Below are 21,671 nucleotides of genomic sequence, written 5' to 3' on the forward strand. Positions count from 1 at the left end.
AAGGAAATACTTTATTTAACTCAAAGGTTTCTTTTCATAATTTCCCTACGGTAAAGCTATCCTGCAGCAATATTTTAATGTGATGACAAGAGATATAATCCCTGAGATTACATCTATGTTTTTGTCTCTATGGATGCATCACATTGACATCAATTTTGCAACAGACTTTAAAATCGTCTCCCGCAATGCTATATTGACAAGGCAGTGAGTCGCATGCTGTTAAATAATCAGAGTTCAGAGAACGATTTTACGAAAGTATAGATTCAGGTCCCTCATATTATCATCATTCTTTCTTGTGTCTGCTCCCCCAAATAAGTGCTCTATTTACGCTATTGCCAGGCGTAAATAAAGTTAGGCATTGAGATTTTCTTACACTCTTTTCGCCATATCCGTCGAGGACACCGTAAGTAAACTTGAGACGGTGTTCGAACCTGGATCTCCCCGGTTTTAGCAGACGATTGGAAGAATGTGGTAACATTTTCAAGCTTTTGTCAAATGTTTGACTTAAGTAAGAATGAACTGTGTTCTAACATTTGTCGGGTCGTCACAGTGCATTTGAATAACTTATCACCCAGTAACATTTTTCTAATCTGTAACTGTAGCATTAAGGCTATAGATTATGTTTGAAACAACGCACTTTAACATTAATGAAACAAATAACCCTACAATCTATGTCACCTAATTTATTGGATGAATGAATGTGATAAAGTTGGAATCTGGTTTCAAGCATTTTTTTTTCTTTATGAGTTTGTTTATTTTAAGCATATTTGTCACGGAATATTGTAGCAAGAGGGCTAACAACTCCGCTGCCGAGTGCATCAAATCCACGTCCGCATAAAACCTTTGCGATTCATACAAACAGTGAAATAGGGCGAAAATTCCGCTAGGAATGGCTGACATTCTTCGGAGGATCGAGTTTTTTTGATGCTACCACAAACCGAGTTCAGCTGCCTTTACATTTATAGGTAATTCCGGCGCAGTGTGGTATATTTTTGCGTTTCCTGTTTTCCTTTCCTAGTATGTTTCATACTACACAAAAAAGAATAGGAAAAATGTTCTGTTTCACGTAGTAGTTGTGGTATCAAAATCGAGTGAAGCATTATGTGACTTTGACTAATAAGGATTACGTCACGCAATTTGAAGACCTTAATAATTGTTTAAAACCTCAAATTAGGATTACATGCTAGAGAAGGACTTAAACCTGGGTTCTTGTTTGTTGCAGGCGCTGCTTGTAACAATCAAAACTGTGTGACGAATTTAAAAACAGCGGATACTGAGGTGTGGAGGGAAATATTCATAGACAACCATTAATATCTGAATGCTCCTAAATGTGCCGCACAGCTTTTGCCACATACTCTGCCATATACTTCCGTCCACGGTTCACATAAGCCACTATGGAATCTGGAAAGGGTTATCCGCCACGTGGGACCGAAGGTACGCCTTGGTAACCACTTGCAGTGGCATCGCCCACCATAGCATAGAAGGTCGATATTTGGTTTGCCGTGCGGCACACGGTAGTGGCTTCACAGACGATTTATTTATCGTGAAGTTCATTGCAGAGTGAATGACACCCTATGGTGACAATGTTCTCAGACAAACATCGGAAATCTAAAGAAAATAATGTTCCTGCTTCTAACTTGGATGATCTAGTCGATGTTGATCATTTAAATGAGTAATATCACACCTACTTTCATTGTCACAAACGAAAATGTAATCCCAGGCAGGTGTTAGCATTGTAGGTAACTGCCGGTTTTCATTTAATTGAGAACCTTCTCATCTACTCACATGTGAGTGAGTGTGTCCCGTTCCGGTCCGACTCATCTCTGGAAAATTCAGCCATCCATGATCAGAGGGAATGAAACCCAGTGCGTGTACAATAGTAGCTAACAGCGCCAACCACTCCACCACACATGTAGTCCCAGCAGGTAAGTCGCACTACTCTGGATGAGCTAAACTCAAGCATTGAGTCCAATAGAATCACCTTGAGCATTTTGTACGACCACTGTCCATAATACGTGTGGCTGTGCAGAAGGTGGCCAACATGGGCAATGTGTCAACAAGAGGAGGAGAAAATGATGGCTTCCTACGAACTTCAGCTTTGTCCTTGCTGGTGGCCACCTTATTTTGTCTGTTACAAGCGATCAGAGACAATATGAGCGTACAAGCCCAGAGACCGTGGATAATATCTAAAAGGAAATCTTTGTATGTAGTGAGTTACAAGCTAATATCTTTCTTACTATGTAACGGTGTTATGTGCCGATACTACGGCCGTCAGACTTCTGTAAAATGAGTACTCCTGTGGACGCTCACAGAAGATACAGTATGAGATCAAAAGTATCCGGACACCTGGCTGAAAATGACTCACAGGTTCGTGGTGCCCTCCATCGGTAATGCTGGAATTCAGTATGCTGTTGTCCCACCCTTAGCCTTGAAGACAGCTTCCACTCTCTCAATGAAGATGCTGGAAGGTTTCTTGGGAATGGCAGCTCATTCTTCACAGAGTGCTGCATTGAGGAGAGGTATCGATGTCGGTCAGTGAGACCTGTCACAAAGTTAGCGTTCCAAAACATCCCAAAGGTGTTCTATAGGATTCAGGTCAGGACTCTGTGCAGGCCAGTCCATTACAGGGAAGTTACTGTCGTGTAACCACTCGGCCACAGGCCGTCCGTTACGAACAGGTGCTCGACCGTGTTGAAATATATAATTGCCGTGGGATCGCCACATTGTGTACCGTCATTCGTCACTTCACACAGCGTTTTTCCACTGTTTAATTCTTCCAATGATTACTCTCCTTACACCAAGCGAGGCGTCGTTTGGCATTTACCAGCGTGATGTGTGGCTTATGAGCAGCCGCTCGACCATTAAATCCAAGTTTTCTCACATCCCGCCTAACATAGTACTTGCAGTGGATCCTAATACAGTTTGAAATTCCTGTGTGATGGTCTGGATAGGTGTCTAACTATTACCCATTACGACCCTCTTCAACTGTCAGCAGTCTCTGTCAGTCAACAGACGAGGTCGACCTGTACGCTTTTCTGCTGTACGTGTCCCTTCACGTTTCCACTTCACTATCACATCGGAAACAGTGGGCCTAGGGATGTTTAGGAGTGTGGAAATCTCGCGTACATACGTACGACGCAAGTGACACCCAATCGCCTGACCATGTTTGAAGTTCGTGAGTTCCGCGGAGCGCCCCATTCTGCTCTCTGACGATCTCTAATGACTACTGAGGTCGCTGATGTGGAGTACCTGGCAGTAGGTAGCAGCACAATGCACCTGATCTGAAAATCGTATGTTTTTGGGTGTGTTCGGATACGTTTGATCACATAATGTATATGAGTAAGTAATATAACGCACCATGAGCAACTTTTGGTTTTTCATAATATCATTGAGTACTCATTTTTTATTTCATATTAAGCCTGGGTTCATTTTTCCTTTACTCCCAGTAACTGTAAGAGATCAAAGTTATGAGGCTAGCAGTTTAAACAATCAGAAACCATTCTAAAACAAGCAGAAATTAACGTAATGGCAATATGAGAAGATGAAGTCTCATACAGCGGGGTTCACAATATACAGGGTGTTCGGAAATTCCCGTCACAAATTGCTCGGACATGTAGATGGGAGTGATTAAGTGATATTCTGAATAGCATCCCATGTCCGCAGATGTCATCCAGCGACGCAACACAGCGTCAAAGCTACAGTCACTGACGCTTGTCAGTGTATTTACATTTGGCGTGATTACGTGATAACGTTACAAACTTCCTAGGATGATAGAGAAGGATAGACGAATCAATATCAGGTAAGAGTCGCCGTACCGGAAGTGAATGAGTCTAAAGTTATAAGTGAAAATAATAATTCTGATAGCTGTTACAGTGGAATACATACATCGCCACAGTTGTGTTTGTTGTTTCTAAGATTTTAGGGTAGGAAACTTTCAGACGTGATGGTATGGACCAAAACAATGAAAAAGTGTCTAGTAAACGTTTCCTCTAACACGCATACCTCCTCAGCTGTGAGCACTTGCTCTTCTTCACTAGTATGAAACACACCTCCTCTGAAACTTCCTGGCAGATTAAAACTGTGTGCCCGACCGAGACTCGAACTCGGGACCTTTGCCTTTCGCGGGCAACTGCTCTACTATTCATATCAGCGCACACTCCGCTGCAGAGTGAAAATCTCATTCTGGAAACATCTCCTCTATTGAACAGGTGCTCATAGCTCTTAAGGTAAGCATTTTGAAGCCCTCGTTTGCTGTACATTTTTTCCTTGATTTTGGTCCATACCTCCATGTGTGAAAGTTACGTGCCCTACTATCTTAGCAACAACTGTACCAGTACATGTACTCCACTGCCAGGGATAACAGAACGGTTTTCGCTTGTAAATCTCGACACGTTCGCATCCGGTACAGGTATCCTTACCTCAAATTATCACTTCTGTCCTTCTCCATCATCCTAGGAAGTTTTTAGCGTCGTCACGGAATCACCCTGTACGTACATACATTTACAGGCGCCGGCACCTATGACTTTTAAGCTCTGTAGCGACGTTGCGTAACGTTTCCGGACATGGGTTCCTATTACAAATGTTATGTATTCACTCCCCCTCTACAAGTCCTAGGAGTTCGTAAACGGAATTTCCGAACGTCCTGCATAAATGTTAACAATTTCACCGACACAATTTTGCGGTATGTCCACAAACATTGGTAAGATTTCCCTTTTAAGTCTATTTACGTCACATACTTGATTGAAACAAGTATATCGTTCGGCACATTTCCTTTAGAAAATAGTGTGTTATTGTTGTGGTCTTCAGTCCAGAAACTTGTCTGATGCAGCTTTATCCTGTGCAAGCTTCTTCATCTCCCAGTACGTACTGCAGCCTACATCCTTCTGAATGTGTTTTGTGTATTCATCTCTTGGTCTCCCTCTACGAATTTTACCCTCTACGCTGCCCTCAAATGCTAAACTGGTGATCCCTTGATGTCTCAGAATACGTCCTACCAACTGATCCCTTCTTCTAGTCAAGTTCTGCCACAAATTCCTCTTCTTCCCAATCCTATTCAGTACCTCCTCATTAGTTATGTGATCTACCCATCTAATCTTTAGCATTCTTCTGTAGCACCACATTTCGAAAGCTTCTATTCTCTTCTCCTCCAAACTATTTATCATCCATGTTTCAGTTCCATACATGGCTACACTCCATACAAACACTTTCAGAAACGACTTCCTGACATTTAAATCTATACTTGATGTTAACAAATTTCTCTTCTTCAGAAACGCTTTCCTTGCCATTGCCAGTCTACATTTTATATCCTCTCTACCTCGACCAACATCAGTTATTTTGCTCCCCAAATAGCAAAACTCGTTTACTACTTTAAGTGTCTCATTTCTTAATCTAATTCCCTCAGCATCACCCGACTTAATTCGACTACAATCCTTTATTCTCGTTTTGCTTTTGTTGATGTTCGTCTCTTATCTTCCTTTCAAGACAGTGTCCATTCCGTTCAACTGCTCTTCCAAGTCCTTTGCTGTCTCTGACAGAATTACAATGTCATCGGCGAACCTTAAAGTTTTTATTTCTTCTCCTACTCCGAATTTTTCTTTTGTTTCCTTTACTGCTTGCTCAATATACGGATTGAACAACATCGGGGAGAGGCCACAACCCTGTCTCACTCCCTTCCCGACCATTGCTTCCCTTTCATGTCCCTCGACTCTTATAACTGCCATCTGGTTTCTGTACAAATTGTTAATAGCCTTTCGCTCCCTGTATTTTACTCCTGCCACATTCAAAATTTGAAAGAGAGTGTTCCAGTCAACAATGTCAAAAGCTTTCTCTAAGTCTACAATTGCTGTAAACGTAGGGCAGCGTGGAAGGTAAAAAGCGTAGAGGGAGACCCAGAGATGAGTACACTAAGCAGATTCAGAAGGATGTAGGTTGCAGTAAGTACTGGGAGATGAAGAAGCTGCAGAGGATAGAGTAGCATGGAGAGCTGCATCAAACCAGTATCTCGACTGAAGACCACAACAACAACAACATAAATTTTTCTCACCAGATGGTAGAGTTGTGTGAGGGCTGTTTCTCCCAAGGCTATCAGTAATTCTAATGGAATGCTGTCTACTGCCCAGCCCTTGTTTCCATCTAGGTCTTTCAGTGCTTTGCCAAATTCTTCATCCTACATCATATCTCCAATTTCATCTTTATCTAAGTCCTCAGAAGCATCATGAGACAGTCATCATCATCATCATCATTTTCTTTGGGTCTTAGTCCCACTGCAGCGTGGGGTCAGCCATGAGATAATGGCGATGTTAGTGTAAGAGGTTGGCCAGATGTCCTTCCTCTCGCCACCCCGTACCCCTCTGGATGGAATTAGTGTACCCCAACTGTCTGTGTCTAGTGTAAGCCACAAAATAGTTCAAACGTTTTTTGTCTCCGAGTTGTGTAACTGAGGCGGACCGTGGGGTCCAGCCCGGTATTCTCCTAGGGAATGTGGAAAATCGCCTAAAAACCACATACAGGCTGGCCGGCACACCAGCCCTCGTCGTTTATCAGCCGGGTGGATTCGATCCGGGGTTCGCGCGCCCACCTGAGTCCAGGAAGCAGCGCGTTTGCGCCCTCGGCTGACCTGGCGGGTAAACGTCATGGAACAGTACCAGCTACTACACATCCACTCCTGAAGTAATAATCAATACACTGTGAACGAACTGACTGATGTATTATACACTCCCATTATTTCCGCAGGTAAGAGAACATAGACAAAGTTTGGAAATGTTCAATAATGAATATATAGGCAAATGACATGCAGGAGGGTTCTGTGCAGTTCCAAGCACTGCATTTGATAACAGAGAAAATAGGTATACTGATCAGCATTGGAAATAGAAAATTCAATAGAACGCTAAAGACACCCAGTAAAGACAAGAGCCAACACTAGCAAACATATCTAGAGTCGAAAGCGCAGATTACTCTGGAGGATGGACAAGTGATCTCAGCGAAGCTTTAGTCTTCGAACAAAGGAAAGTGAACTACATAGAAGGGACTATGCTTGTTGAAAAAACGTACGCCTTCAAACATTTGTCGACGAATACCAAACTGAGACACGGTAAGACAGCAGTCAGAGCGTCAGTCTCCTATGCAGCAAGCTGCCTGTCTCTGAGCAGAGAGACGCCAGTAAGAGTTGTCGAATTACCACAAAGGCTGTTCAAGCAAAAGATTGTGGGGCCTTGGATCATGTCTGATGTAAGACGACTGCATGGACCTAATCGTGTTCTCTACCTCACCAGTGGAATCAGACAAAGGCGACTAGTTTGCTATGGCCACGTGTATAGAATTAATTTCCACATACACTCCTATAACGACTTCTAAATAGCCAAAAAGATTAAAGGCACAAAATCCCTGTGGGTGAAACAAAATTGAGGAAGACCTTGCTGAACTTCACTGTAAGGAAGACTTAGTAACTGACATTTGTGGCTATCATTTAGCTATTGAAACCAGGTCATTCCTTACATAAGTTACGCTCACTGATGTCAGGAAATGGTCCGATGGGAAAATGAGGAAATACTAGGCCAACAGAAAAGCTCAAGCTACTTTAACCTTTAATTCTTAACATGCGGTCCGGCAGATCTCCAGCACGTTTAGCTTATTGAAATTTATACGAACAAAGTTGGCAACATTGCCTGACGTCTATCAATGCTCTCTCACATCTGTTTACTTCCCATCACTAGTTTTCCATCCTTGTGTTGCTCATTGTTGGTAGCGTTTGGCAGTTATTTAGTGCCTTGGGAGTTCCTAGACCCACATGTCAACACTTCCATTGCAAGACAGTGCCAACAAGCAGGTGTAAATTCGCATACTCAGGCTTTCGTGTCGGTCTGAAACTTTTGAATTTGGAATTCTCATTAATTGATTTTATTTTTGTAACACACGATGGAATAAGACGCTTCCAGTTGCTCCATGGAGGAGGTTTGTGATGAAGATACCTCTGTAGATGGATTGTCTTCTGATACTGTGTCAGACTACTGTATCGAATATGAGCATAATACCACGAGTGAGCAATCTGCGAATTCATATGGTGCAGATTTAGATGTGTCTACTTTTTTCATAGATCACAACAAGGGCACAATATGGAGGAAGATTCCTGCCAATCAGGGAGTAAAAGCTAGAATGAGCAATGCCAGAACTCATGTTCCCGGAGTGAAGGGACCGCAAAGACTTGTAAATCTCCCAGTGACTGTTTGTCTGCGCTATTAGATACCACAGTTGTTAGTACAAACATAAAAATTGACAAAGACAAGCAAAAGAATAAAAATGACAGGACTGCGTATTTGATTGATGATACTGGATTAAAAGCCATCACTGGACTTTTGATTTTAGTCAACATTTCCTAACAACAATCACTTGTAATCGTTTCTAGTTTCTTTTGAGGTACATGCGGTTCGATGGCGGACACTCGACCACAACGTAAACAGCAAGTAAACCTGGCACCAATTCGATTTATATTTGAACATTTCATACGCAGATGCAGAGTCAATTACAAACCTTCTGAGTATCTGACATTAGCTGAGCATCTTGTTCCATTCAGAAGTCGCTGTAGCTTTCGACAGTATTTTCCGATTAATCTGACCAAAATGGCCTCAAAGTCTTCACTCTAACAGATGTACACTATTTCCATGGAGATTTACATTGGAAATGAACATAATTGCCCATACAAGTTGTCCACCTCTGGAAATGATATGGTTATAAGACTGGTAGAGTGACATAGGTAGGAACATAACTGGAGAGAACTAGCTTTCTAATCTTCCTCGTATCCTAAGATTGTTCGAGAAAAACCTAACATATAGGATAACAGTATGAAATGAAATCGTCATAATGTCTGAACGGATTGCGTTAGGACGTTCAAACTGCATGAGTGACCGCGGGGCATGATGGGAATTAGAACGCGCTTGCGCACGCTACTTGTTGTTGTCGGCCACATTCATTCAGATGGGTTCGTCAATAAGCAAAATTGGGGCATTTGGGGGAGTGAGACGATCGAGAGGTCTCTTCATCCAACAAGTAACTGTGTTGTGTGCAGTCTCCAGTCACAGAATAATCGATGCGATAGTCCTCGATGGCACCATGAACACTAAACGGTATGTGACGGTTTTGGAAGGTGATTTAATCCCCATTATCCAACGTGACCCTGATATCGACCAGATGTGGTTCATGCAAGACGGAGCTCAGCCCCATCGAATCAGAAGAGAGTTGGTTGTCCTGGAGGAGGACTGTGGGGACTGCATTCTGGCTCTGGGGTACCCCAAGGACACTGGAATCGGCCTCGATTGGTCGCCATATTCTGCGGATCTGAATAGGTGAGACTCTATCTGTGGGGCTATATTAAAGACAAGGTGTACAGCAATAACCCCAAAACCATTGCCGAGCTGAAAACAGCCATTCACAAGGTCTTCGACAGCGTCGATGTTCCGACCCTTTAGCGGGTCACGCAGGATTTTGCTATTCGTCTGCGCCACATCATCGCCAATGATGGCAGGCCTATCAGACATGTCATAACCTAAATCCGAATACATGTAGTGACATTTACATGTAGAATAAAATGCGTTCACGCCGTAGTTTGTAACTAACTGCACATGTCGCTGTAACCTGCTGACGAAGTTCCTCCAGCGTGCGTGACTTACGTCGATAGAGGTTATCTTTCCTAGTTCCCCACACGTAAAAGTCCGAAGGTGATAGATCTCGTGACCACGGTGGTAAATCAATGGGCCCTCTTCGTCCAGTCCAAAGTCCCAGAAAATTGTCACCCACGAAAGCTCGTACTGCTAGGAGGTAGCGTTGTGGCGCTCCGTCCTGTTGGCAGAAGACCTCGTCACAGCTCCATAAAGTGCACGTAGATCTGGCAAGATTGATGTACGTAACAGTTCCAGATACACTTATCCAGTGACAGCACCATCAAAGAAAATGGGTCCTACAAAGCCCCTACGTCCACGCTACACAGCAACCCCTCGTGAATTGACCGCTTCATCCACATAAACAGCGAATTTTCCGGTGCCCAGTACACACTTTATGCCGATTCACGGTTCCATTATGTTTAAACTGTGCTTATCACTCCACATTACCTTCGTCACAGATTGTTTGTCATCATTTACCATTGCTGATACGATTCGCAAAATTGCACTCGGCCATCAGGATCGTTATCATTAATCGGCTGCAGTATTCGTGGAATGTAAACTTTCCACTTTGCAGCTTTCAGAATTCTTCGTACACTTGTACTGCTAACCCCCACTTCACGTGCACATTGGGTAGCACACTTCCATGGAGAATTAACAAACGTTTCCTACACGAGAGACAACGTAGGAGGACTTGTAGCTGTACGCTGTCTTCCTGATCTTCCTTTCTAAGTATCGCAAATCGTTCCACGCAATTCAAACCTGTCAATGATGCGTTTAATTCTTAGGCGGGTGGGCGGTTCTGTTTCAAACTCCCGCCTCCACTGACGTTGCACTTACACGGCATTATCAAACTTGAAAAACCACTAAAAAATGTAAATGTGTGACTACGGACTCCAGTCGGGTAGACCGTTCGCCGGGTGCAAGTCTTTCGATTTGACGCCACTTCGACGAATTCACAATACATTTTCGTTGCTCGAATGTCAAGCGTGCACCAGCCATCTTGTTTTCTCAATACCGAGATGAGAGTACTAACATGGAAAAAGTTCAAGGCAATCGTAAAATGCGTTTTAGACAGGTACGTGCCGAGTAAAACTGTGAGGGACGGCAAAAACCCACCGTGGTACAACAACAAAGTTAGGAAACTACTGCGAAAGCAAACAGAGCTCCACTCCAAGTTTAAACGCAGCCAAAACCTCTCAGACAAACAGAAGCTAAACGATGTCAAAGTTAGCGTAAGGAGGGCTATGCGTGAAGCGTTCATTGAATTCGAAAGTAAAATTCTATGTACCGACTTGACAGAAAATCCTAGGAAGTTCTGGTCTTACGTTAAATCAGTAAGTGGCTCGAAACAGCATATCCAGACACTACGGGATGATGATGGCATTGAAACAGAGGATGACACGCGTAAAGCTGAAATACTAAACACCTTTTTCCAAAGCTGTTTCACAGAGGAAGACCGCACTGCAGTTCGTTCTCTAAATCCTCGCACAAACGAAAAAATGGCTGACATCGAAATAAGTGTCCAAGGAATAGAAAAGCAACTGGAATCACTCAATAGAGGAAAGTCCACTGGACCTGATGGGATACCAATTCGATTCTACACAGAGTACGCGAAAGAACTTGCCCCCCTTCTAACAGCCGTGTACCGCAAGTCTCTAGAGGAACGGAGGGTTCCAAATGATTGGAAAAGAGCACAGATAGTCCCAGTCTTCAAGAAGGGTCGTCGAGCAGATGCGCAAAACTATAGACCTATATCTCTGACGTCGATCTGTTGTAGAATTTTAGAACATGTTTTTTGCTCGCGTATCATGTCATTTCTGGAAACCCAGAATCTACTATGTAGGAATCAACATGGATTCCGGAAACAGCGATCGTGTGAGACCCAACTCGCCTTATTTGTTCATGAGACCCTGAAAATATTGGATACAGGCTCCCAGGTAGATGCTATTTTTCTTGACTTCCAGAAGGCGTTCGATACAGTTCCGCACTGTCGCCTGATAAACAAAGTAAGAGCCTACGGAATATCAGACCAGCTGTGTGGCTGGATTGAAGAGTTTTTAGCAAACAGAACACAGCATGTTGTTATCAATGGAAAGACGTCTACAGACGTTAAAGTAACCTCTGGCGTGCCACAGGGGAGTGTTATGGGACCATTGCTTTTCACAATATATATAAATGACTTAGTAGATAGTGTCGAAAGTTCCATGCGGCTTTTCGCGGATGATGCTGTAGTATACAGAGAAGTTGCTGCATTAGAAAATTGTAGCGAAATACAGGAAGATCTGCAGCGGATAGGCACTAGTACAGGGAGTGGCAACTGACCCTTAACATAGACAAATGTAATGTATTGCGAATACATAGAAAGAAGGATCCTTTATTATATGATTATATGATAGCGGAAGAAACACTGGTAGCAGTTACTTCTGTAAAATATCTGGGAGTATGCGTACGGAACGATTTGAAGTGGAATGATCATATAAAATTAATTGTTGGTAAGGCGGGTACCAGGTTGAGATTCATTGGGAGAGTGCTTAGAAAATGTAGTCCATCAACAAAGGAGGTGGCTTACAAAACACTTGTTCGACCTATACTTGAGTATTGCTCATCAGTGTGGGATCCGTACCAGGTCGGGTTGACGGAGGAGATAGAGAAGATCCAAAGAAGAGCGGCGCGTTTCGTCACCGGGTTATTTGGTAACCGTGATAGCGTTACGGAGATGTTTAATAAACTCAAGTGGCAGACTCTGCAAGAGAGGCGCTCTGCATCGCGGTGTAGCTTGCTCGCCAGGTTTCGAGAGGGTGCGTTTCTGGATGAGGTATCGAATATATTGCTTCCCCCTACTTATACATCCCGAGGAGATCACGAATGTAAAATTAGAGAGATTAGAGCGCGCACGGAGGCTTTCAGACAGTCGTTCTTCCCGCGAACCATACGCGACTGGAACAGGAAAGGGAGGTAATGACAGTGGCACGTAAAGTGCCCTCCGCCACACACCGTTGGGTGGCTTGCGGAGTATCAATGTAGATGTAGATGTAGATGTAGAACATCTGTTGAGGCGAAGACTATACTACAACACATTCGTAACTCAAATCGAACGACAATATCGATTCCTCGGTAGAGCCTGACAAAGAGTGTATACATTTTCTCTGGCGCACTTTCTAGTTTAATAATTGTTACCCTGTATGTCGGTACTCTGAAAAAAGAAGCGAGGGGTTCCTCCCCAATTTGTGGCTAAGAAGAGAGATGTGAAATCTACAATGTTTGACTCTCAAAATGATTTCACTTCGCTCCCCTATGCCCCAAATAAGAATACAAATGAACTGTCAATTTCTTCTCTGCACCTTGAAGATACGTCAGTAGACCCTAATTCGAGTGTAAACAAGGAACAAACATCGTCACATTTTACGTCAGAAAAATGGGGGCGTGGGGGGTTTACGTAATTGGGAAGTCGTGTGCCACATACTCAACGGTGAGAAAGTGCAGTAGATGACAATATTATTTTGCATAATTGATCTATATGGAATCAATAGCATTGCAATTTTTAGAAGCAATAACGCTGAAAAGAAAATTACAGGGAAGGATTTTCTTTGGGAAACGGGATTCAGCTTGGTGTAAAACCAGCTAAAGAAAAGGGCAATAACGGATTGCTTACCAGAGAAATTCGCCAAATGGCAACAAAAATGAGTTAATCAACATCAGTTCTCAATGACGAACCAGCACAAGAAGCCTCAGCGGCGAAAAGAAGGTGCATCATCTGTCCTAGGAATAAGGATGTAGAAACTCGATTTACTTGCCATCAGTGAGGAAAACGTGTCTGCATGAAATATTTGCTTACTGTCTGTGATCAGTGTATAAATGGTAATTGGAAAGAGTTGTCAGTAGAAGACTGTTGAATCATTGAACGCACAGTTTATATTGCCTAAGTGTAACTGTAGGTATTACCTGTTTTCTAATTTAATGGAATGCATCATTTGTTCAAATAAGCATTAACTGAGTCAATTTCATAATTTATACTGTTCCCTTGACATTATTTTGTGTTAAGTAACCTACTTATTAACATGTCTTGGGAATCCACTGGACCCCACGTTACCACTTGTGTAAATAATGCCACCTTAACAAACGAAGGTTTTTGGTTACAATACGTGGCTAGAAGAAAATTTTCTTGGAGTTTACTAATGTTGTGCAGTATCAGGGGGCCGAAATGAAAATGAGTGTATGGCGACGTTCGCCGGGAATTCCATATTTGGGGAAGTTCTGCCGCCGAGTGCAAGTCTTGCTGCAGTCGATGCCACAATGGACGACTTGCGCACCGGTGATGAGGATGCAATGATGAAAAAGGACGACACAACACCGAGTCCCCGAGCGGAGAAAGCCTCCAGCCCAGCCAGGAATCGAACCCGGGCGCGCTTGCGTGGGAGGCGAGCACGTTACCACCCAGCCAAGCAGGCGGACAGAAGACATACACCTTAAGTAGCTTTTGGGTCGTGAACAATGGCAGGCGAGTGGCGAGGGGACCCGAGGAAGCCTGTCACTGGCGGAGAGGCAGCGAGCGAATTTCAAGCGGCCCACGCTTTTAGAGTCAATAAGGAGTACTTCTAGGGTTAAATTTAACACTAGAAGTACCGGACTTCGCCGTACCCCTATTAGTACCATGTGGGTAATTTTTGACCCACAGTAGAGAAACATCGTTTCTTTAGTATTTGAGTGGTGTTTCGAGAGTCTTCATGTTGACAATACGTCTCTAAAATGAATAGTACACTGTCAAACACAAATTTCCAGAAGTAAACTATTTTTTTTTATTTTAAATGTTACAGAAGAAATTACACAATCTTTCACCAATCGTCGTTAAAACCAGCAAGTAAAACAATGCTATAGTGTTTTTCTTTATAAAATCATATTGTTTGTGTGAGTATTAATAGTATTTTTATTTTTATAGAAAAATAAGGAAGTACCAAATATTTGTGAAAGATTCTAAAATGTAGCAGGTGACAAAATTCTCTGCATGTTTTCTTGCTTACTGCTATCAAAGAACTGAAGCAATAGAACAAATATCTTCAACCTATAAGTATAACTATTTGGAAATATTTAAGAACAAGGAGTTGACGGAATTGCCTAAGGTGGGATTCAGACATTCGACAAGAGTTTTTCCTCGGCATCTTTCTCACGCATACTTGTTGTACTTGAAGCGTAAGCTTGATATTTTATTCACCTTTTGTTGTTTGCAGGAAATCTGAATTTGACAAGATCTTCTGCTTTCATATTGGCCAGTGCCGGTATGGAGTGCCTTAACGGGGAGATTGACTTCTGTCTGCAGTTTGTAAGAGGCAGCAAGCTCATCTGCGTCTCTGAGGATAAAGTTTTGCCACTAGAGTTCAGAGGACTAAGTATTTGATTTGTGGTTTAACTAAAGCAGTGATTTTAGGTTTGTTTGAATCAGGTCGAATACCTGGCTATGCCTTAGGGTAAGACCCCTGCTGCTGGTGAGACTAGGTGCCACATCTGCTTCCTTCTAGAGCCTACAGTCGAGGTATGTTCACACTTTTCCGCAGCTGGGAGTTGAACGGTTAGGCTGGCATGACTTATTTAAATTGACTCCATTGGGAGACTCGTGATGTCAGCTGATAATTGTGACAGAACTGCTGACGGCTTACTTAAACTTTATGTACTGCTGCCAGTGCCAAATATTCTCAAATAGCATGAGGTAGGGACTAGTAATGGACAAGACTTTAATACATTGCAGAGTCTAGAGGAGGCGTTTCTCCAGCAGTAGATACTAGATGGCTGCTGATGATGAATGGAGTCGTGTCAGATGGCAAACATTATTGTAGAATTAAGACACAAAGAAATTAGAAATACTGGATTTGATGGGCACTGATTTAAATCGATGGCGAAAGTTGGAAACTTGCCTCAGACTGGGATTCAAACCTTGACCTCCTGCTCACTAGGCAAATGTTCTGACCACTGAGCCTTTCGGACACTGTGCTCATCACAAGTGCACGGACTACCCTAGCATACTTCCCGTCAGACCAACATTCCCAACTTATCCACACAGGCACTACTAATGTAGTGCCCTGGCCCATTGTCCTGATTACTCGCAACAGGTATGAGTCAACAGACACCACATATATACAACTAAGAGAAGGACGGCCAACGCTCTTTTCAGTGTGAATTTCATGAGTAATGATGATGGGCAAGGAGCACTACATGTAGTGTGTGGATAAGTTGAGAATATGGGTGTGATAGAAGTGTGCTGATGTAGGCCAGGCAGATGTGATGACCAGTGTGTATAGCTGGCTTAGCAGTCAGAGCATCTGCCTAGTATGCAGAAGACAAGGGTTCGAATCCACATCCAGCTCTAATTTTCAACTTTCCTCATTAAATCGATGCATCCTCACAGCCAAAGTCTGCAATCCCTTTGTGTCTTAATTCATAGTGTCTTAATTCACAGTGTTTGCTAGATCAAAATGTTATTCGTCTTTTGGACATGTCCTAAACAACAGACACCACATGTGTGCAGTTAAGGCGATGATGGTGCATGGTTCCTTCGGTGCAAATGCGCACCATGATCGAAGTCTTATGGGAATCAGTGAACTGCCACGAGTAATGAAGGACACAACATTAGTAGTGTGTGGATAAGTTGCGATGACCACTGTGTCTGGATGGCGTACTGGTCAGAACATATGCCCAGTGAGCCGGTAACCTGGGTTGAAATACTGGTCCGACACAAATTTTCAGCTTTTCCCATGGATTTAAATGAATGATCACTCGCATGCAATGTCTGTAATTTCTTTGTGTTAATTCATACCTGCTGCTGGGTAAAAATTGCATCTGTTCTCTCAGACATGCTGTAGAATTGTTGCTAGCACGAGAATGGGATGAGCAGTGGGGATATCAGATGCCTTCATCTGATTCAAAGCCAGTCACCCGCCTACCAAGACTGTCTAGCTGAATGGTTTCCATGCTTAAAATATTTTGGAAGTTGCAGGGAGCTCGCAGCTTGTGCAGTATAAATAGTCAGTCAGGCAGCCCATGCAGGAATAGCAATCGAGTCATTAGACTTCTGTCACAGGGATGATATCTGAAAGTGTAGCATGTTTCTTCAGTTGGAGGTTAAAGGTTCACAGTAACAGACACGCTTATTCTTCCAGTGCGGAAGTTCGCAGGAATTAACTATCGTATTCCCATACTCTGATGTGGAGCGCTGAGGTTTATTGTAGTTCATGTGATACAAGATGTGGATACAAGAGACAGACAGGACACGATATAATTAATGTTAATAATTGGTTTTTAGTGACAAGGTATCTCAAAGTGTTTTCGTTTTGGAATAGCACTGGATGTGCACAGTTTTGAACAGTCGGCTGGAGATTTGTTTAGGTGAATGAAGGAACCAGTTGGAGACATTGCACTGAGTGATGGCAGAGTACATTTTCCAATTCAGTGGTCAGTGCTGACATCTTTATGTGGAAACTAGATTCCTGGAAGGGCTACATCGTTGGTGTAGGAGTGGTGAGTTCTTAAAACCTCCGTATGTTGGTCAAAGAGAGACTGGAAACTCTTATTACGACTATTGTGCAAATCTGGCAGTATCAAGAATTGATGTACACGCCCTGATAAACTTTACGTCAGCGCTATAATATGTGACTTGATTTAACTCGCATGCCAGCCATCACAGGGGGTACATGGCATCCAGAAACAGAGGAATCTGAAATTTCGTGCAAGCTCACACCACCATGCAGCGTGAGGAGATGGATGTTTTGTTAAGAAAATCTACTTGCTGTGAACCACATGATGCTAAGAAAACGCACCTGGTCCAAAATTTTAAGATTAAATTTTATGAAGATCAGTTTTAAAAGTTTAAAATAGAAGACAACGAGGACCACCCAATTATACCACCAGGGAACGCGACAACAGCAATCACGTTAGTGAAATTATGTTATAGAGATAATTTTACCATCGATCAATGCACTGACGTAAAGCTCATAGTTTATCATTATACTGTACATTGAAGCGCCAGAGGAACTGGTGTTGTAAGTAGTCTCTTTAGTTGCAGCTTTTAAGTGTTCTGCCAGTGAATCGCAGTCATTAGTTTGCACTACCCACAACATTATCTACACTACTGGCCATTAAAATTGCTACATCAAGAAGAAATATAGGTGATAAACTGGTATTCATTGGACAAATATATTATACTAGAACTGACATATCATTACATTTTTATGCAATTTGAGTGCATAGATCCTGAGAAATCAGTACCCAGAACAACCACCTCTGCCCGTAATAACGACCTTGATACGCATGGGCATTGATTCAAACAGAGCTTGGATGGCTTGTACAGGTACAGCTGCCCATGCAGCTTCAACACGATACCACAGTTCATCAAGAGTAGTGACTGGCATATTGTGACGAGCCAGTTGCTCGGCCACCATTGACCAGACGGTTTCAATTGGTGAGAGATATAGAGAATGTTGTGGCCAGGGCCGCAGTCGAACGTTTTCTGTATCCAGAAAGGCCCGTACAGGACCTGCAACATGCGGTCGTGCATTATCCTGCTGTAATGTCGGGTTTCGCAGGGATCGAATGAAGGGTAGAGCCACGGGTCGTAACACATCTGAAATGTAACGTCCACCGTTGAAAGTGCCGTCAATGAGAACAAGTGGTGACAGAGACGAGTAACCAATGGCACCCCATACCATCATGTCGGGTGATATGCCAGGATGGCGATGACGAACACACGCTTCCAATGTGCGTTCACCGCGATGTCGCCAAACACGGATTCGACCATCATGACGCTGTAAACAGAACCTGGATTCATCCGAAAAATGACGTTTTGCAATTCGTGCACCCAGGTTCGTCGTTGAGTACACCATTGCAGGCGCTCCTGTCTGTGATGCAGCGTCAAGGGTAACCGCAGCCACGGTCTTCGAGCTGATAGTCCCTGCTGCTGCAAACGTCGTCGAACTATTCGTGCAGATGGTTGTTGTCTTGCGAACGTCCCCATCTGTTGACACAGGGATCGAGACGTGGCTGCACGATCCGTTACAGCCATGCGGATAAGATGCCTGTCACCTCGACTGCTAGAGATACGAGGCCGTTGGGATCCAGCACGGCGTTCCGTGTTACCCTCCTGAACCCTCCCATTCTGCTAACAGTCATTGGATCTCGACCAACGCGAGCAGCAATGTCGCTATACGATAAACCGCAATCGCGATAGGCTACAATCCGACCTTTATCAAAAGTCGGAAACGTGATGGTACGCATTTCGCCTCCTTACACGAGGCATCATAACAACGTTTCAGCAGGCAACGCCGATCAACTGCTGTTTGTGTATGAGAAATCGGATGGAAACTTTCTTCATGTCAGCACGTTCTAGGTGTCGCCACCGGCGCCAACGTTTTGTGAATGCTCTGAAAAGCTAATCATTTGCATATCACACATCTTCTTGCTGTCGGTTACATTTCGCGTCTGTAGCACGTCATCTTTGTGGTGTATCAGTTTTAATGGCCAGTAGTGTAAATTCGACGCCACATTGGGAGGCATGCAGGCCGTATGGGGATGAAATGATGTTGAAGATAGCACAACACCCAGTCCCTGAGCGGAGAAAATCCCCGACCCAGCGGGAATCGACCCTGGACCCGTAGGATGGCAAGCTGTCACGCTGACCACTCAGCTATCGGAGCGGACAGTACAGAGATATGTAAACCACAAGGATACGTCGCTATGGTCGGCAACGCCTACGTAAGACGACAAGTGTCTGGCGCAGTTGTTAGATCGGTTACTGCTGCTACACTGGCAGGTTATCAAGATTTGGACGTTGTATTATAGTCGGTGCACGAGCGATGGGACACGTCATCTCCGAGGTAGCGATGAAGTGGTGATTTTTCCCGTACGACCATTTCACGATTGTGCCGTGCTTCTCAGGAATCCGGCGAAACATCAAATTTCCGATGTCGATGCGGCAGCAAAAAGATCCAGCTAGATCGAGACCAACGACGACTGAAGAGAAACGTTCAGCCTGACATAAGTGCAACTCTTCCTCAAATTTCTGCAGATTTCAATAGACTGTTGATGACTGGAAACATGTTGCCTGGTCGGACGAGTCTCGTTTCAAATGGTATTGAGCAGATGGACACGTTCAAGTCTGGAGACAACATCATGAATTCATGGACCCTGCATGTCCGCAGGGGACTATCGAAGCTGGTGGAGGCTCTATAATGGTGTGGGGTGTGTGCAGCTGGAGCCGTATAGGACCCTTGACACGTCCAGATACATCTCTGACACCTGGAACTTACGTAAGGATCCTCTATGATCGCTTGCATCCATTCATGTTCATTGTGCATTCCGACGGACTTGGGCAGTTCCATCAGGACAATGCGACACCCCACACTTCCACAATTGCTACACAGTGGCTCCAGGGACACTCCGCTGGCCACCAAACTCCCCAGAAATGAACATTATAGAGCAGGTCTGTGGTGCCTTGCAAGGTGCTGTTCAGAAGAGAACTCCACCCCCTACTAATCGTACTGATTTATGGACAGACCTGCAGGATTCGTGGCGTAAATTCCCTCCAGCACTACTTCAGACATTAGTCGAGTCCGTGCCACGTAGGGTTGCGGCACTTCTGTGTGCTCGCGGGGACCCTACACGATATTAGGCAGGTGTACCCGTTTCATTGGCTCTTCGGTATAGATACTACTGAAATATCTCTTCCGTAATAATCGTTTCAGGACATAATATAACGGCAAATTCAAGAACGAAATGATAAGTTTATCATCAGAATACTGTTCCGGAATGCAACTGGGACCAACGCTATTCAGACAACGGTAATAAAGCCGTTCCACTGAGCTTCCTTTCAGCACAGTGTAACATTTAAGGCCATCACCAGGGAAACGCATTGAAAGGATGAATGAATACTGATTTGAATAAACTTGATTCTGTGAGGAGCAATGACTAAGAGTTAATTACTCTCTCCATACGGAAGAATGACTCTAGTCATAGTGTGAGAATCTCATACGCTAAAAACTGGTACCCAGATGAAAAGAACAACACTCTACACAAACAATAATCACAGTTAGTTGAAGATTCTTCAGTTGAGTATCGTAAGGCACGAAATTTGAAAGATAAGTTCGCTTCACCGTACATAGGCGTTGGTTTTCCCATCCCTCCCCCGATACCACCCACTTGTATGGCGAATCTAGTGTCCACATACAGCTCGCGTAGCAGCCTAATTGTTCACTGATCAGAATGTATGTTTTTGACACTAACTTTTAATTTGTTGAAATCTTATGCCTCAACAAAAAGTTCAGGAACTGAGGTTATGAAACCACTGGTTAATGTGTTTTCTCATTACACTCTTTTGTAATTAAGAGTAACTACGGGATCTATAGTGATACGTGGATATGAATCTAAGATAGCAATGTGGTGCATATGAAACTATACATTTTGGTCATGACGTATTACTTCACTCATTCATTACCACTGCTACTACTGCCATACTACCACTCTCCTAATTAGTCTTAGGCGATAGTCCACTCACCTGTGCTGGTGGTACAGAATGGAATTATCAGCAGATCTGAGAGACCAGTTCCGGCCGAGGTCACAACGCTAACGTAGGCCTCGTAGCAGTGGCTGGGCGTGAGGCCTGAGAAGTTGACACTCTGGATGTTTTCGGGAACTGTCCCCTGTCGCATAACGTCTGCCGTGCTATTCTCGACGAGCGAATAAGAGTAGCCGTAAATATAGCCATTAAGAGCAGAGCAGTCTTCAGGGGGCTTCCAATTTACCGAAACGCTTGTATTCGTTACGGCAAGTATCGGGTTTTCAGCAGCAGATGGTTTCACACGCGGTGCTGAAACAGGCGAAGAACTTAAAACAACAACGCTCAGACAACCAGTGAAAATTAGTACTGTATTCTACAATGGTAGTGTAGCTTATAATGAAGTGCTGTTTAAGCATTCGACACATGTTTGAAGGGGACCTGGACCTGAAATGACTGAAATTTTCGAAAACATTTTTTGTCGC

At 43.6% G+C, this 21,671-nt stretch overlaps 1 protein-coding gene across 1 annotated transcript in view; it reads right to left on the minus strand.

Annotated features, from left to right (window-relative positions):
* Positions 1 to 21,671, minus strand: part of LOC124553686 (phosphatidylinositol phosphatase PTPRQ-like) — a 418,566-nt gene that overhangs the window by 89,416 nt on the left and 307,479 nt on the right. Inside the window, exon 15 of the mRNA XM_047127584.1 lies at positions 21,187 to 21,498. Coding sequence (XP_046983540.1) covers positions 21,187 to 21,498 — 312 coding nt within the window. The remainder of the gene's footprint in view (positions 1 to 21,186; positions 21,499 to 21,671) is intronic.

The sequence above is a fragment of the Schistocerca americana genome, chromosome 11 (genome assembly GCF_021461395.2).
Source record: "Schistocerca americana isolate TAMUIC-IGC-003095 chromosome 11, iqSchAmer2.1, whole genome shotgun sequence".
Classification (NCBI taxonomy): domain Eukaryota; kingdom Metazoa; phylum Arthropoda; class Insecta; order Orthoptera; family Acrididae; genus Schistocerca; species Schistocerca americana.